At 41.0% G+C, this 13,961-nt stretch overlaps 1 protein-coding gene across 1 annotated transcript in view; it reads left to right on the top strand.

Moving 5' to 3' along the window:
• The window catches only part of NCAM2 (neural cell adhesion molecule 2), a 282,335-nt gene that overhangs the window by 185,047 nt on the left and 83,327 nt on the right, over window positions 1-13,961 (top strand). The window contains exons 10-11 of the mRNA XM_054973767.1: window positions 10,019-10,138; window positions 12,983-13,104. Coding sequence (XP_054829742.1) covers window positions 10,019-10,138; window positions 12,983-13,104 — 242 coding nt within the window. The remainder of the gene's footprint in view (window positions 1-10,018; window positions 10,139-12,982; window positions 13,105-13,961) is intronic.

Raw genomic sequence — 13,961 nt, 5'->3', positions numbered from 1 at the left:
TGGGGGGTGCCACTGGTGAGTGGCCAGACCCCCTGCTCACTAGAGGGGAGGTGGCCTGCCACCCCCTCCCCGCGCTCACCTGGCCCGGTGGCTGCACTCATCACCCATGTCCCTGTCTGCACAGGAAAGTGCAGTGCAGTACTCTGAGGCCTGGCAGGTGGGCATATGGGGGTGCCACTGGTGTGCAGCCAGACTCCCCGCCCCCTAGAGTGGAGGTGGCCCACCGCCAACTCCCCAAGCCTACCAGGCCCAGCAGCCACACTCATCACCCATGTCCCTGTCTGCGCAGAAAAGTGCAGTGCAGTACTCTGAGGCCTGGCAGGGTGCTGCCGGAGAGCAGCCACACACCCTGCCCCCTAGAGGGGAGGCAGCCCACCACCACCTCCCCGAGCCCACCGGGCCTGGTGGCCACTCTCATCACGCAAGTCCCTGTCTGCACAGGAAAGTACAGTGCAGTACTCTGAGGCCTGGCGGGTGGGAGGACACATGGGGGATGCTGCTGGCAAGTGGCTGGACCCCCGCTCCCTAGAGGTTAAGTGGACCGCCTTTGAGTCCTCCACTTGTAAACAGGGCCAAAGTCAACTGATGGCTCCAGTTTTATCGAATGGGAATTTCCTGGGGGCATTGGATTTGGGAATGTATAACTCCAAGATCCATATTGCAATCTTGACCAAACTTGAGTGATGGCCTGTGAATATGGGCTCTCTAAGTCCAATGGGGGCTGTTCTGGCCCCCACAAACAATGAACATCAAACATGTTCATTAATGGGACATGTTCATTACTGTTCATCTGTTCATGTTTGTCGACGGCCATGAACTATGAACAGCGTGATTGGGGTTTTTTTCCATTCATGCCCATGTCTAACCATGACACTCAGTTCACCATTCAGTTCCTACAAAGCTGGAACACCTGGGTATGATCATCAAAAGAGTGTTGTTTATCCCTCACCAAAGAAAAGGTCAGGAAGACCAAACAGCTAGCTGAGACTCATCAGAGTAAAAATCACTTCTCATGACACTACCCAAACTGATGGGTTTGCTAGTGGCCAACAACGATGCGATACCTTGGGGTTGTCTACATGCAAAACCTTTTCAGACCTTTCTCAGATCTTATTAACAACAGATCATGAAGAAGACAGATCTTCCCATTCAGGTACCACTTCAGATCAAAAGATTTGTGACTCCTTGAGAAAGAAATATTTATAGATGCAAGCATCACAGGTTAGGCACGTCTTCCTATCAATATTTTAGAAATGTGAGTGATTTGTCTGGCCCTGTTACAGTTCAGTGATCAGATAGTGAACTCACACATCCTGATTTGTATGGACAAGGTCGCAGACAAGACATATGTAAACAAGCAGGGAGGATCCAAGGCCTCAAGGTGGCACAAGGAGGCAACAAGGATACTTACTTGGGAGGAAGATTACCTAGTCTCGATCAGAATTGAACACATCAAAGGCATAGCCAATGTCCAGGTAGACTGGCTGAGCAAGTAGACCATTCAACAAGGTGACTAGTCCCTTAAGAAAGATCTCATCTAATAGATAACATAGCATTTTGCAACACCTCTCATGGACCTGTTTGTGTCCCAACACAACCATCAACTACCAAGGTTTGTTCCACCTACAAGCAGATGCCCTGATATCGCAGTGGCCATTAGGCCTCCTCTATGCATTACTACCCTTACCAGTAATACCCAAACTCCTGAGAAGGATCAAGGAACGGGGAACGTAGTGTTAGTGATTGCCTCTTGGTGGCCCCACAGACTGTGCTTTTCCACACTCCAACAGATGGTGGTATCTCCACCTCTCATCCTACTGACCTCTCCGGTCATGTTACAGCAGGAAATGATTTGGCACTCTCATTTAGACTCACTCTGCTTAACTATGTGGAAATAGAAAGGAAAATCTTCCTAAGATGGAGATATTCTGGAGAGGTGGCCGTCACTCTCCTAGCATCCAGAAAACAGTTCATGGTCAGAATTTTCAATTTCGCTTGGAAAGTCCTCACTCAGTGGGACAGGAGGAAAGCAATGGACATTTTACACAGCCCTGAACAAACATCCATTTGGACTGGTCAAGGATGTTTCCCTGAGAAGGCTGAGAATGAAGACCATCTTCCTTATTGTGGTCACAGCTACCAGAAGAATCTCAGACCTTAGCGCACTGTCAGTCAGACCTGAACTCTGTATCTTTCACGACGATAAGTGATACTTCATACTGTCCCCACCTTTCTTCCAAAAGTCTACTCCAAATTCCATAGGTTGCAAGAGATAAGGCTACCACATTTCTACCTGTACCCTACATATACTAGGGAGATGCTCTGACACAACCTAGACGTCAAGGCCTATCAGACCCAAACAGTGCAAATCAGAAAGTTAGACTTACTTTTCGTCAATATATCTCCCCTCAATTTGGGGAAGAAAATGCCTTCAGTGGCTGTAGGTGCCAATATCAAAACATACACTATCAAAGCTCACAAAGAACTCATCGTAGAAGTTCCTAATGGAATAATGGCTCACTCTGTGAAGAGTGCTGCTACCAATGCAGCATTACACAGGAACACTACTGTAGAAGAAGTCTGCAAGACAGCAACATGGTTGTCTATCTCAACCTTGGTGAAACGCTACAAATTAAATCTATATGATTCAATAGACACCACCTGCAGTAGAAAAGTACTGCAGTGCATGATCTCGGATGAAAACCACATCCCACCCAGAAAGTGGAAACTGCTTTGGGAGCACCCAAGATGTCCTCCACCTCAGAGGGAGAATGGACCTTTGGACACTTACCGTGAAGAGTCCTTCTCTTCTGAGGAAAGGAGGACATCTTGCCCTCCCCAGGTCTTCATCCTCTTCTACCCTGCTGCCTCATTCTTCTACCTCCTCTGGGTTATGCTTTATTTACAGTACATGTTAATGCAACAGGGTTTTTTTCTCCCAGTATTGACAGTTGCTGAATGATAAAGTCATTATTACTGCTTTGTGGAGTCACCTAAACTGAAGAGAGGGTGTCCCACATGCCAGACAGGAGGAGGAAGAAAATTAGTTCCTGTCTCCCTGATTGGATGGTGGGAATCACCCAAGATGTCCTCCGCCGCCGCCACTGCCTCAGAGGGAGAAAAGACTCCTCAGAAGAGAAGGACCCTTCACAGTAAGTGTCCAAATGTCCGTTCTAACTACGGACTGTCTTAAGGATATAATTAAAATGAGTTTAAGTTATGGTCTAGTTATGGTGCATCTGTGGGAAGTATTTTGAAGTCAAACCCTATCCTCTATTATACTAATACATTCCTTCAAGGAAAAAGTGAGGCTCATGGCTTTAAGTCATGGGCCAGTTGACCTCAGACCACATGAATACAAATATAGTATGAGGTCCAAGAAAGCTCAGCCTTTCAATTTTGTGCAGGAGACTTTCCTCGCTGTGCCCTTCCCTCTACAGGCATCCACTGCTGTGATCATCCCACCCTCCCTCTCAAAAGGTATTGTGAGACAAGCTGGTCACCAACTGCGGCCAAACAGGAAATTTTTTGGTTTCCACCAAATTGGCAGATGTGAGGTCCTTTTTTTCACCTGCTCTGTGATGTCTTTGGTGAAATAGGCCTGGTTTAAAACCCTGGTTAGGTCATGACTAGTTTTGCAGGAATAGGGCAGGTTGCTCAGGGTTAATCAGCAAACACCCTGAGGCATCACAGGGAAGGGTGTGTGTCCCCAGAGTAAAAGAGGAACCAAGTGCAAGGTGGAAAAAAACTATTAAGGTTCTGTAGATCCCTACATGTTTCGCTTAAAAGTTTTGTCAAGGGATCTTCCAGGAAGTATTTCACCTTGACCAATGAGTGTCCAAAACAGTCCATCACATGCTGGTGGCTAGCGGCACTGTAAAGGAGTACCCTTGGTGCTGAGCCGCATCTCTCAAACCTGGTAGGTGCCTTATGGATGAATTTGTGCACCTCTTGGCAATAAACAAGGCAGGTGAAAATGCTAGCCATGTTTGGAGCCAGGGTAGACTTGCCAGGTGGGCATCCAAGGAGGATGCCTATGCAGCCCACCCTCAAAATTGTCAACTTCTAAATAACATTTTATACCAATTCTCTCTTAGTAACTGGCAGCCTATAAATTTTATGTCCTTAGTCCATATATCTTCCTATAGGTTCATCAAAATAGTTTCTCCGAAATTTTCCATCCATTTTATCATATAGTTTTTACTTGCTCCATTTCTGTGTAGTATTGCAGTAAAATTTTGCAGATTTTCCCTAGTAGATGCTTCAGATGTCCAGATATTAATATTCAATTTTTGTTTTTTCTCTCAACCTACCACGTTCTTTAAGAGTTTGTTCCTTTAGTCTTGATACTGTTTGGTGATATATCAGCCATGGGATATTTTTACTTTGAGCTTGAATTTCTTGCCAAGTTTTTAGATTTCCTTTCTTATCAATCATTGATTCATATTTGAGTTGATCAATTCTGTTTCTCGTGGCTGTGTCTTGATGAGCATTTATTGGCAACATCAATAAGGAGATCAGTGGACACAATCTATTTCTGCAATGTTTTAAGCAGTCCATCTCTAAATATGTGAGATTGCCCTGCACGTGTTGCCATTCCCCCCTCCCCCAATTTTTATGTTGTTTGTCAAGTTCCGGTGCAAAGGGGGTGGAGTCTGGAGTGGGCTTGCCCTCTAGTGTTCTCCTTTCCTCCATCGGTGCTCTCCAGAGCCTCATAAATAGGAAGAAAAAAGGTTTACAGTACCCTCTGTCATCTTTCCCTTGCCCAAGCCCAGCTCTCTGTAGCATGGAATTGAGAGCTGGCTGTCTTGAACCCAAGCTAATACTGCTATGATACTTGAAAGGCTATAGATCCAGAGGAGTTAGCCGTGTTAGTCTGCAGTAGCAAAATAGCAAAGAGTCCAGTAGCACCTTTAAGACTAACCAACTTTATTGTAGCATAAGCTTTTGAGAGCCACAGCATCTGGTGAAGAGAGCTGTGGCTCTCGAAAGCTTACTCTACAATAAAGTTGGTTAGTCTTAAAGGTGCTACTGGACTCTTTGCTATTTTGAAAGGCTATGTGGATTCCACTACCTTGAATGGTTATAGCAACAAATTAGAAAAAGGCAGAACCCCCTACTATAAATGAATGGATTGATAAAATCTGCTGTTCTTTTTATTTGCAACGCTAACATATGATGGGAAAACCTGAAGGATCTATAAAAAACTGATACATTTAATAAACACTGGACACTGCTAATTGTGTATATATTTCCTTCTTTCCTTTTCTTTTATTGTTAAGCTCCTCTGACTAAAGGTCTTGAGGAAAAACAACACAAGTAATGAAGATTAAGCAAAACATTACAGATTAAAATCAATCTCTATAATTTGTGCTTTCTTAAATTTGTGCAATCTCTATAATTTGTGCTTAGCACAAGTGCTAAAGATTTGGCAACAGACCACATTATTTCTGGGTTAGTATCTGCCAGCAGAAAAGAAATCACGTGAGATTCAAGAGGCAGCTGATATTTATTCAGGATAAGTATCCAGAGGTCTCTGAATGGTGTCCATCAGTCACAGAATAAGAGTAGATGATCAATGGACTCTGTTACTCCATATGTGCAGCAGCAATAACAATCGGAATATGGAGGCTTAATAAAGAAGCCCCTAAGCTCAGAGGTTGGCAAAACATTTAGTATACCTATCATAAAAGCACATCTATAGCCAGGAGTTGTGAGGAGGCTTAAATACAAGGGTAAGATCAAAGAGGGATATAATCCCCATTTCAAAGGTAGAATATACATGCCTTGCTTGAGCCTGTGTGCTGGCATGGGCAAACTCAATTAACCTTTTTCTAACCAATTTTATAACATCAGTATAGCCCAAATCCCTAACCACAGCAGAAGAGAAACCAAGAATCTCTAATTGATTGTGTCCACATATGTTCCCCATGCACTTCTAAAGGGGTCTTGCTTAAGTAGATGTACACACACACCCCTAAGCTGAAGGCTCCTATACAGGCTCTAGACTCCATTGGGCACTGCGTAAATTCCACACACTTTGGAACACCATTTTTACTCTTTTTTGGTCTTGTTTGGATGTGTAAGCATTTCTACCTCTTCTCTGATATGTATATAATTATAAGCAACAATAAATTAAAATTTCTATCTCTAAAAATATTAAAAATGAACCATGCCAAAATTCAGAGGGAGATTGGCTCAGATCATAATGACTCTGGGATTTCTATAATAACAACAACATTCTATTTATATACTGCCCTTCGGGACAACCTAATGGCCACTCAGAGTGATTTACAAAGTGTGTTATTATTATCATCATGACAATCACCCTGTGACGTGGGTGGGGCTGAGAGAGCTCCAAGAAGCTGTGACTGACCTGAGGTCATCCAGCTGGCTTCAAGCGGAGGAGTGGGGAATCAAATCAGATTAGGGTCCTGCTGCTCTTAATCACCACATCGAACTGCCCAGCAGAGAGACACTGTATTTCAAACCCACCATTTCAGAAATTTGCTTCTAATATTAATCTTACCAATACTTAGAAATACTTAGAAATAAATATGGAATACATTATGGAATGGAATGCAGAGTAAAGCATAGTAATGATCATGCTTTTGAAAAAAAATGATTTACTTTGCTTCTGAGGTGCTACAAATACACACAAAAAATTTGATGTTATTGTGAATGAAATTAGTGTGTTTTCTGTGATGTCTTCAAACAATACGTTTCATAATTTGAACAGAGGCAACCCTCAAGCCACATTATGCATAGAGAGAGTGTTTCATTTTATGTAGATTTAAGCAATTTGAGGGGGATGGAACAAGCATAAACTCTGAATTTTGTTTTCAGCTTTGGTGTCTAGGTTTTTTTTCATAGCTGTCATTTCTAATGTGGCTTATTGAAAATGTTTGCATTAATGTTGATTTTTATTAAAAGTAGCACAGGTCTTAAACTAGAGTTATCTGCCTTGTACAATTACTTTTTTCAAGAAAAAATTATTTTCAAAGACTGTAAATTGTCAGTCACTGAAACTAATGGGTTATCTTTTTAACAGAAATGCATTTAGACACAAAGGCCCACTGATTTCAGTAGAGTTAATCACAAGTTGATTTGCATGGGATAAAAGTCCAAGTAATCTACATTTTGAAAAGCATCTTGTAATTCTGTTAAATACGTTTTTCAAGGACCAGACTTGATTAATAACAATTTTAGGACATTTTTACATAATAGATGCAGCTCTTGATATGATACAAATATTCAAAAAAATACACTATCATCTCCTGTGCTTAAAATGTAAGCATCAATGATCAAATCTGCTCTTATTTTTCTGTTGTTCAAATACATTAATTGTCTACTGATACATAATATAGTCATATTTCTAACATATCAATTACTATTTAGTCTTGAAATTGTAGTTTTAAATGTAATACTGCTAACTACACATAAAAGTAAAAATACTGTCTGTGACCTAACAGTAATTCTAAAGGTCTCTGCATTAGGGGTCTGCACGCCAGAAAGATTTGGTTTTCCCGCTTATTTCCGAAGCAGGAAAAACAGTAGGAAATAAGCGATTTCCAAAACAGCAAGATGCTTCGGAAATCGCTTATCAGCCCACATCGGTATGCTCCATGAAGATTCAGAGTACACCGAAACTCCCCTCTGCCTATTTCACCCCATTTTGGGGCTTCCCTGGGCTTCATCTGGGAGAAGGGAATCTCCCGCCTCCCAGCTGAAGTTTAAATCACTGGGTTAAGGAAAGATATAAGACTTTACTATACTCATTTTGACTTTTGTGGATACTTACCTTGTGGACATTTGTGGATACTTACCTTGGACATTTACTGTCTGGATGGTCTTCTCACATCTTCCTCTCAGCTGCTTTGAAAGAAAAAGGATAAAACAGATATTAGATTTTCAGTAAAGATTTTGCAGCTTCTTGTCACACTACGCCACCACAATTGCAAGATAAATAAGTGCAAATTATTATAAAATTAATTTTGGATTTACCCTCAACATTCCTGTATATGTTCAAATATATTTTTTTCTGTTCATTGCTACCTATTACATTATCTATTATAGTCTTTAATGTTTGCTTGTTATTAATAAAAGCACCACTGTTCCCTGGACTCTTTTTTAGAACAATGGGTCCATTTATAATAAGCATATTATATTAGTTAAGGGATGGCCAATATGAACCAAAATTTCATAGTACAAATTTATTGCATAAATGGGTGATTTGTAAGGCCCTTCTGCTTCTATGTTTCTATGAATTTTCACAGGACTTGTTCGTTGCATTTATTAACTTACTCTTTTTAGAACATGGTTTGTGTCCAGTGGCATCCTAAAGACCAACTAGTTTTCCAGAGTATGAGATTTTGAGAGTCAAAGCTCTCTTCTTCAGATATATCTATCTGACAAAGAGATCTTCTATCTATTGAAGAGAGCTTTGGGTCTTGAAAGCTCAGATTCTGAAAATTTAGTTAGTCTTTAAGGTGCTACTGGACCTGAATCTTGCTCTTCTACTACAGACTAGCATGTTTACCCACCTGTAGGGAATTCTTCACACAGGACTGAGGTTAAGTTTGACAGCTAGGTGTGATTGAGGAGCAGGACATTTTGGGGGCAGAGACTGGGGGAAATGGAATCATGGTGATATCACTTCAGACTGAGTACCTGGAAGTGATGTCATGGTGTCACGTGACAGCCTAGGAATTCTCCTCAATTGGTGATTTCCTAGAGTGTTACATGATGCCATGACATCACTTATCCAGAAATATTGTCATAGTGTCGTACCCACTCGCCCCCCTGCCACATTTGGCTCTCACTGCTCCATCGAATAAGGATGGGGACCGGAGTGCAAGGGTAGGCAACCTGGTATGCCTGAGAGAAGGCCGGTGTTTTAACATTCCCTTTGTAATCACAGTGTGATAAGCTTCAGTCAGTTCACTTTTATTTTATATATTTCTCTCTATATTTAAGCAATACAAAATTTAACAGACCTCATAACAACATATTCAGAATGCTTGCTTTATATTACTGTATTTTCTTTGCTTTATATTGTATTCTTGTATTTTACATGTATTTTTGTAGTCATACCATTTTTTCCTTGTGATAGAGAGGAAGAAATTTGATTTTAAAATATCTTGTTTACATACATTAGCAGGATTTAAATACCCCAAATTTAACACACAAACTTTATTTCAGTGAAATTCACTTCCATATCATGTCCATATCATGTAATTCAAAATCTTCAATATATACAAGGTTACCTGTTTGTATTTGGAGATATAAAGCATCAGTTGGAGATGCTCAAGGTTTCAGCCATTCCTATGGTCTCATCAGTCCATTCCATTTGGACTCCTTCAGGAAGGTGAAGATGAAATTAACAAATCTCTGAGGAGCAATCTCCGCTGGCTCTGTCTTTTAAAACTACCCTCATGTAGAAAAGCAAAATTGAACTATGCTTTTCAGCTAACATTGTGTCTCTCTACACTTGAGTGTCCCTGTATAAGATGTCTCATGTAGAGAGACTCTCAGAGCTTTAACCCTTGTGTCAGAAAGCTATTGCTTGTGGAAGAGAATGAAGTAATACCCCTCTTCCCCTCAGTACAGCCTCCCAACATGTGGACTAATAGTCCATCCAGGCCCTGAAATCCTGATAATCTAATCTTTTACACAGTAGGAGCTGACTGGATGGAAATGTAGGGAAAATATCTTTCATGGGTCACAGGATCTGATCCCAATAAACTCTCTTCAAGGTGATTTAGATCCAACCTATCAATAAGAGGAGATTGAAATTAATAATAATGTCTTTGCAGTAACATTCTTGCGCACACAAAACACAAGTTTACCATTTGATGAACTACATTAAAGTGTACTTAAAAATAAAAATGCAATTATGTTTCATTTTCTGATATTATTTGTCAATTAAACAAAGCAGAATTAAACAAAGCAAATGCTTTCTTTTTTCATGTATATGCATGTGTGTGTGTATCAAGTTATTTCCTTTTGTTCTTTTTAGCAATGGTTGTTCTCAACAACCTGGAACCAAACACAACATATGAAATCAAGGTCGCTGCTGTAAATGGGAAAGGGCAAGGCGAATATAGCAAAACTGAGACATTTCAGACTTTACCAGTTCGTAAGTTACATTATTTCTCTTAAATGAAAAAAATGCATTTTAAAGTATTTTAGCAATTAGAGGCAATCTACTGTTGCATTTTTGTTGCTTCCTTGCTTGTGATGCCAGAGTCCTTTAAGCATATACAGTGAAGCTGACTGAGGCCAGGGACCCTATTTACATGTTTTGTACATTCCAGTACATCCCAACTTAAGTTGCTCTTCCTCCAGAGAAAAAGCATTGTTAGATGCAAAAAATATTTTTTCAAGTTGATAAAAGTACTGTACTGAGTTGTAGGATACAGAGTAATACTTTCATTTGATGCTGTGCCAAAAACGTTTCAGGGCAGAACCCATTTTGAGTACAATTTATTGGTTTTAAACTCTAGTTTAAGCTTCATTTTGGAAGCGACTAAATCATTTTAAAAATACTAACTGATGTGACTATTATATTTCATTAATATGCAGATGAAGGCATAGTACAAGTTACAAGTAATTTTACTGTGTATAGTAGTTGCACAACCCTGAAATACTAAAAAGAAGGGTTTGATCACACATGCTCCATTTTATCTGCCAAAGTACTTGGGGTAGAAAGCAGGGGTACCTTTCACACTTGCACTTTACAGCGTATCCATACCTGTTTCACACCCCATGTTTGCAGAGGTTTCACACTTGCAAGCTAGTCATGAAATGCAGTGCCACTCTTAGTCCGTGGTATCCCCAAGTTTTCCACCTGCAGACCTACCGCGATTTTAATTTTGAAGCTGCTTCCAACTCACAGCTGACCCAATTAATGCCAGTGTGAACACTTTTGTCCCTTTTTTGCTTCTCTCTCCCCTTCTACTTTTCCCAGGGAGCTGATTGAGCTGTGCGGATCTGACCACTCCCACTCTCCTCAGCTCCCTGACTGCTTTGTCCGCCTCTTTTTTTAACTTTTCAGCATTTGGTGGCAGTGCTGTGAAGCATCCCCAGCCTGGCCAGCTCGCTGGCAGCAGGGAGCTAGGCACCCGCCTGGCCTGGCCCAAGTGGGGAAAGCAGAGTGCAGAGCAGGAGGGAGGTGGGCAGGGCTGGGATTGTGAGGTGCAAGTGTGCGTGCTTGCCCTCTGTGCCCTGGCGCCTCTGTCCAAGGATGCCCCTGAAGAACTCAGGCTTGGCTTAACAGGCAGCCCCAGCATGGGCAGAAAGGCTTTGGCTGTGCAGCGCATGAGGCACTTGGTGCGAGGTCTGGGGCTGAGCCAACTTTAACCTTCACTCAGCTACCTCTTGCCCTTGCCAAATCCCTGCGAGTTTGTGAACTGAGGATGATCTGCGGCCCAGAACAAAGGATGGTGGAAGGCTGGGGATGTGCAAGGGGCACGGGGGACTCTCCCTCTGGCAAGGCCTCCACTCAGCGTCTCCTCTCTTTTGGCTCCCATTCTTGAACCCCCCTCCACTCCTGCATCCTGCTGCCACGGCTTCCTCTTAAGCTTCCTCATCACATTGGAGGTGTTTGCTTCTCTACACTGCCCTCTCCTTTTCTTTGAGCTATTAAGTCTGTGTGCCTCTAATAAAACCAACCCTCCTGGGCACCCCGTCCACTTTTTCTGTTTTTTTTTTTTTGTATTTCTAAAGGTCAGTAATGTGCATCTTTTTTTATCAATGAATAGGTAGCAATGCTCTTACATTACTGCTGTTTGGGGAAAAGGTGCCGCAGGAAATCACCACCTGTAGATATGCTTTCTGGCTCCGCAAAGAACCACTTCTGTTCATTTGAACATTGGCCATGTTTCTCTTTTGATTTTTAATGCTCAATATAAATGATAATTATGGCCTTAAAAATGGCATTTGAACAATCATGGGGAGTCTACATTTTCTCCAAAAAGATAACCACACGCTACCCATTCAGGGTTCACATGATCACATGAGACCAATGGTGGCCAGATAATTTGTTAAATATGTGTTTGGCACATATGTAATCAGGCCTTAACATTGTGGAGCTGTAGACATTAGAAAAATCCAGTCATGTGTACACTGATGAGATTTGTTTCCCAAATTCGTGAATTTCCTTTACATGTAGTAGTAAAAATATATTCAGCTTAGATAGGTTTTCTGTATCAGCAAGATGATAGACTTGCAGTGCAATCCTATACAGAGTTCCTCTGGTGTACTCTAAAACAATTAAATCAATTGGTTTAGAATGGAAAAAATTCTACAAAGAGAAATACATTGGGAGAGAAACCAAGAACAGCACTGCTAGTTCTGTGTGCCCATGTGTCTTTTTGCTTATGTTTAACTAAGAATGCTCTCTCATGCTGCATAGCATCCTGTTTCTAAAACTGCGGCAATTTGAATTTTTTGCATGGCCTTCAAAGAAAAATGTCAAAAATCTCTAGGCATGTTTAACAGCATTGGTGCACGCTGACTACTATGGGTGCAGTTTTCCTTATGTAAAAGTCCTATTGGTGGTAGTAGAGAGTGCCATAAAGTCTTAGCTGACTTATGGCTACTTCTGCTGAAGTTTTCAAGGCAAAATTGTAACAGAAGTGGTTTGCCATTGCCTGCCTCTGAAACCCTGTTCTTCTTTGGAGGTCTCCTATCCAATTACTAAGCAACACTTACCCTGCTTAGCTCCTGAGATCTGATGAGATCAAGTTTGCATGGGCTATCCAGGACAGGGCAAAAGTCCAATTAATTCAGTAATATTTATTCCTAAGTAACAGTACTTGGCCTACGAAAGATATGTAGTTTTGTATGGTTATCAGTTAGCTTTGTTTAAACTCCAGTCTGTACTCGGAACTCTCATAAATGATATTACAACATGGTTCAGCTAGAAAAGTGGACTGTAAATTTAAAAAGATATGTTTCTTTTCCTCCTCTTGACTTTTAGGTGAACCCAGCCCCCCAGCTATTCATGGACAAGTAGGCATTGGGAAGAGCTATAAACTTATCATAACAAAACAAGATGATGGAGGAGCTCCTATTTTGGAATATATTGTAAAATACAGAAGTGTAAGTATTTTATAACTCATAAAAAGATGACCTGGGTTCTGATATTTTTCAACTTTACAAAAAAGATTTGTTAGAAAAGCTCATGGAATCATGTTCATTTATTAGATTTATATTATATCTTTCTTTCATCATGAAACTAAAGGCAGTGCAAATAGCATCCTAGGTGATTTATTTATTTATTTTATAGTCTGCTTTTCTCATTAAGACTGAGGGCAGATTACACAGTGCAAGTGAATACAATATAATCAACAGCTAGGACATTTACTAAGCAAAATACAATATGATCAAAAGTTAGGACATTCAATGGGGCAGAGTAGGAGAAAATTTGAAAACAAGCATAAAGGCGAACACAAAAACAAAACCTTTCTGAAACAAAGTGTGATTAATTAGCATGACATCTACAGCATGGAAACTACACATTAGGAGCATATCTCCTATATGCCCCTCCCCAGTAGGAGCATATCTAGATCAATAGACAGTAGCTAATAGCCTATGGTCCTTATCCTTACCAAGACATCTGTCAGCTATTTCTTATGACAAAGTTCTATAATCTGAGTAGAAAACCCTCTTGCATAATTCAGTTTTACATAGCTTGCAGAAAGGCAGAGAGTGGAAGCTTTCCTGACCTTCTTAGGCAAGCCATTCCATAAGGCAGAGGCTGCAACAGAGAAAGCACATGTACAGGTAGCTATTGATTTTGCTCAACTGCAGAATAGTATCTGTAGAAGGCTTGGTTCAGATGAGCAAAACTGCTGTGGTGGAACATAGAGAGGTGATTGCACAGATGAGGGGCCAAAGCAATGAAAAGCATTGGATGTGACAATCATGACCTTAAATTAAACCCAGTCACTGATGAG

Source organism: Eublepharis macularius, chromosome 3 (assembly GCF_028583425.1).
Source record: "Eublepharis macularius isolate TG4126 chromosome 3, MPM_Emac_v1.0, whole genome shotgun sequence".
Lineage (NCBI taxonomy): Eukaryota > Metazoa > Chordata > Lepidosauria > Squamata > Eublepharidae > Eublepharis > Eublepharis macularius.
The sequence above is the reverse complement of the archived record's forward strand: the minus strand, read 5'-3'. Positions and strand labels throughout refer to the sequence as shown.